This window comes from Coturnix japonica, unplaced genomic scaffold (genome assembly GCF_001577835.2).
Source record: "Coturnix japonica isolate 7356 unplaced genomic scaffold, Coturnix japonica 2.1 chrUnrandom697, whole genome shotgun sequence".
Classification (NCBI taxonomy): Eukaryota; Metazoa; Chordata; class Aves; order Galliformes; family Phasianidae; genus Coturnix; species Coturnix japonica.
This window is the reverse complement of record NW_015440061.1, coordinates 5,320-9,061: the sequence shown is the minus strand read 5'-3', so window position 1 is coordinate 9,061 and position 3,742 is coordinate 5,320. Positions and strand designations below refer to the sequence as shown.

At 42.2% G+C, this 3,742-nt stretch overlaps 1 protein-coding gene across 1 annotated transcript in view; it reads left to right on the top strand.

Annotated features, from left to right (window-relative positions):
• The first annotated feature begins 309 nt into the window (after positions 1-309).
• LOC107307604 (phosphoribosylformylglycinamidine synthase-like) overlaps positions 310-3,742 on the top strand; it is a 7,896-nt gene continuing 4,463 nt past the window's right edge. The window contains exons 1-2 of the mRNA XM_015851129.2: positions 310-500; positions 3,275-3,380. Coding sequence (XP_015706615.1) covers positions 353-500; positions 3,275-3,380 — 254 coding nt within the window. The 5' untranslated portion in view covers positions 310-352. The remainder of the gene's footprint in view (positions 501-3,274; positions 3,381-3,742) is intronic.

Genomic DNA, 3,742 nt, shown 5'->3' with positions numbered 1-3,742 from the left:
ATGGGATCAATGAAGTCAATAGGGTCAATGGGATCAATAGGGTCAATGGGGTCAGTGGAATTAATGGGATCAATGGGGTCAATAGGGTCAATACGGTCAATGGGGTCAATAGGGTCAATGGGATCAATACGGTCAATGGGGTCAGTAGAGTCAATGAGATCAATGGGGTCAATAGGGTCAATGGGATCAGTGGGGTCAATAGGGTCAATGGGATCAATAGGGTCAATAGGGTCAATGGGGATCAATGGGGTCAATGGAATCAATGGGGCCCATTGTATCTCATTGACCCCCCCCTTTATTCCCCCCCCCCCAGTTTTCGGGTCCCCCCCCATCGTGTGATGTGGGGCAGCTGATGAAGGTGTTGGGGGACCCCATGACGGAGCAGCCCTACCCCACAGCGCTCAGCTCCTTCCACGTCCCTATAAAGCATCACCCCATAACCCACATCGACGTCATCGGGGCCGGGAGCCGGGCCCTAGAGGAGGCGGATAAGGAGATGGGTATGTGTGGGGCTATGGGGTCTATGGGGTCAGTGGGGTCTATGGGGACAATGGGGGCATTGGGGTCTATGGGGTCAATGGGGTGTATGGGGTCAATGGGTCTATTGAGGTCAATGGGGTCAATGGGGACATTGGGGTTAATGGGGTCTATGGGGTCAATGGGTCTATTGAGGTCAATGGNCTATGGGGTCAATGGGTCTATTGAGGTCAATGGGGTCTATGGGGACAATGGGGACATTGGGGTCTATGGGGTCAGTGGGGTCTATGGGGTGAATGGGGTCTATGGGGCCAATGGGGGCATTGGGGTCTATGGGGTCAGTGGGGGCATTGGGGACAGTGGGGTCAACGGGGTCTATGGGGTCAATAGGGTGTATGGGGTCTATGGGAACAATGGGGTCAACGGGGTCTATGGGGTCAATAGGGTGCATGGGGTCAATGGGGACATTGGGTTCTATGGTGACATTGGGGGCAATGGGGTCAATGGGGTCAATGGGGTGTATGGGGTCAATGGGGGCATTGGGGTCAATGGGGTCAATGGGGTCTATGGGGTCAATGGGTCTATTGAGGTCAATGGGGTCTATGGGGACAATGGGGTCAATGGGGCGTATGGGGTCAATGGGGTCTATGGGGCCAATGGGGTCAATGGGTCCAATGGGTCCATTGAGGTCAATGGAAGTATTAGGTTCAATGGGGTCACTGTGTCATTGTGTAGTTGTGTTGTTGTATCATTGTATCACTGTATTGTTGTATTGTTGTGTAGTTGTGTTGTTGTATCACTGTATCATTGTGTTGTTGTATCATTGTGTTGTTGTATCATTGTATCATTGTGTTGTTGTATCATTGTGTAGTTGTATCATTGTTGTGTCATTGTGTTGTTGTATCATTGTGTTATTGTGTTGTTGTATCATTGTATCACTGTATTGTAGTGTTGTTGTGTAGTTGTATCACTGTTGTGTAGTTGTATCATTGTATCATTGTGTTGTTGTATCATTGTTGTGTCATTGTGTTGTTGTATCATTGTGTCATTGTGTTGTTGTATCATTGTTGTATCATTGTGTTGTTGTGTAGTTGTATCATTGTTGTATCATTGTGTTGTTGTATCATTGTATCACTGTATCATTGTGTTGTTGTATCATTGTTGTATCGTTGTGTTGTTGTATCATTGTGTTGTTGTATCATTGTATCATTGTATCATTGTGTTGTATCACTGTATCACTGTGTCATTGTGTTGTTGTATCATTGTGATGTTGTATCATTGTTGTGTTATTGTATCATTGTGTTGTTGTATCGTTGTATCATTGTGTTGTTGTATCGTTGTATCATTGTGTTGTTGTATCGTTGTATCATTGTGTTGTTGTATCACTGTTGTGTTATTGTGATGTTGTATCACTGTTGTGTTGTTGTATCATTGTTGTGTTATTGTATCATTGTTGTATCATTGTGTAGTTGTATCACTGTTGTGTTATTGTGATGTTGTATCACTGTATCATTGTGTTGTTGTATCATTGTGTCATTGTGTTGTTGTATTGTTGTGTTGTTGTATCATTGTGTTGTATCATTGTATCATTGTGTTGTTGTATCATTGTATCATTGTGTAGTTGTATCACTGTATCATTGTGTTGTTGTATTGTTGTATCATTGTGTTGTTGTATCATTGTTGTGTTATTGTGATGTTGTATCACTGTATCATTGTGTTGTTGTATCATTGTTGTATCATTGTATCATTGTGTTGTTGTATCACTGTATCATTGTGTTGTTGTATCATTGTGTCATTGTGTTGTTGTATCGTTGTGTTGTTGTATCACTGTTGTGTTGTTGTATCATTGTGTTGTTGTATCATTGTGTTGTTGTATCGTTGTATCATTGTGTTGTTGTATCATTGTGATGTTGTATCGTTGTATCATTGTGTTGTTGTATCATTGTTTTATCGTTGTGTAGTTGTATCGTTGTGATGTTGTGTTGTTGTATCGTTGTATCATTGTGTAGTTGTATCACTGTTGTGTTGTTGTGTAGTTGTATCACTGTTGTGTTGTTGTATCATTGTGTTGTTGTGTTATTGTGTTGTTGTATCACTGTATCATTGTGTAGTTGTATCATTGTATCATTGTGTAGTTGTATCATTGTGTTGTGTTGTTGTGTAGTTGTATCACTGTATCATTGTGTTATTGTGTAGTTGTATCACTGTTGTGTTGTTGTATCATTGTTGTGTTATTGTGATGTTGTATCATTGTATCATTGTGTTGTTGTGTCATTGTGTTGTTGTGTAGTTGTATCACTGTTGTGTTGTATCATTGTTGTATCATTGTTGTGTCATTGTGTTGTTGTATCATTGTTGTGTTATTGTATCATTGTTGTATCATTGTTGTGTTATTGTATCATTGTTGTGTTATTGTGGTGTTGTATCATTGTATCATTGTGTTGTTGTGTCATTGTGTTGTTGTATCATTGTATCATTGTTGTGTTATTGTGTTGTTGTATCATTGTGTTGTTGTGTAGTTGTATCATTGTTGTGTTATTGTATCATTGTTGTATCATTGTTGTATCATTGTGTAGTTGTATCATTGTGTTGTTGTATCATTGTATTATTGTGTTGTTGTATCATTGTGTAGTTGTATCGTTGTATCACTGTTGTGTTATTGTATCATTGTTGTATCATTGTTGTATCACTGTGTTGTTGTATCATTGTGTTGTTGTATCACTGTATCATTGTGTAGTTGTATCATTGTTGTGTTATTGTGTTGTTGTGTCATTGTGTTGTTGTATCCCTGTATCAGGTCTCGCGTTTGACCCCTGGGACGTTCAATTTTACACCCAACTTTTCCGTCGCGCCGGGAGGAACCCGACCAACGTGGAGTGTTTCGACATCGCACAGTCCAACAGGTCACTGCCCCATAGCGCCCCATAGCGCCCCATAGGGACCCATAGGGACCCATAGAGACCCATAGGGACCCATAGGGACCCATAGCGCCCCATAGAGACCCATAGGGACCCATAGGGACCCATAGACCCCATAGAGACCCCATAGGGACCCATAGGGACCCATAGGGACCCATAGAGACCCATAGACCCCATAGAGACCCATAGGGACCCATAGAGACCCATAGGGACCCATAGAGACCCATAGGGACACATAGAGACCCATAGGGACCCATAGAGACCCATAGAACCCATAGATCCCATAGAGACCCATAGAGACCCATAGAGACCCCATAGAGACCCATAGGGACCCATAAACCCCATAG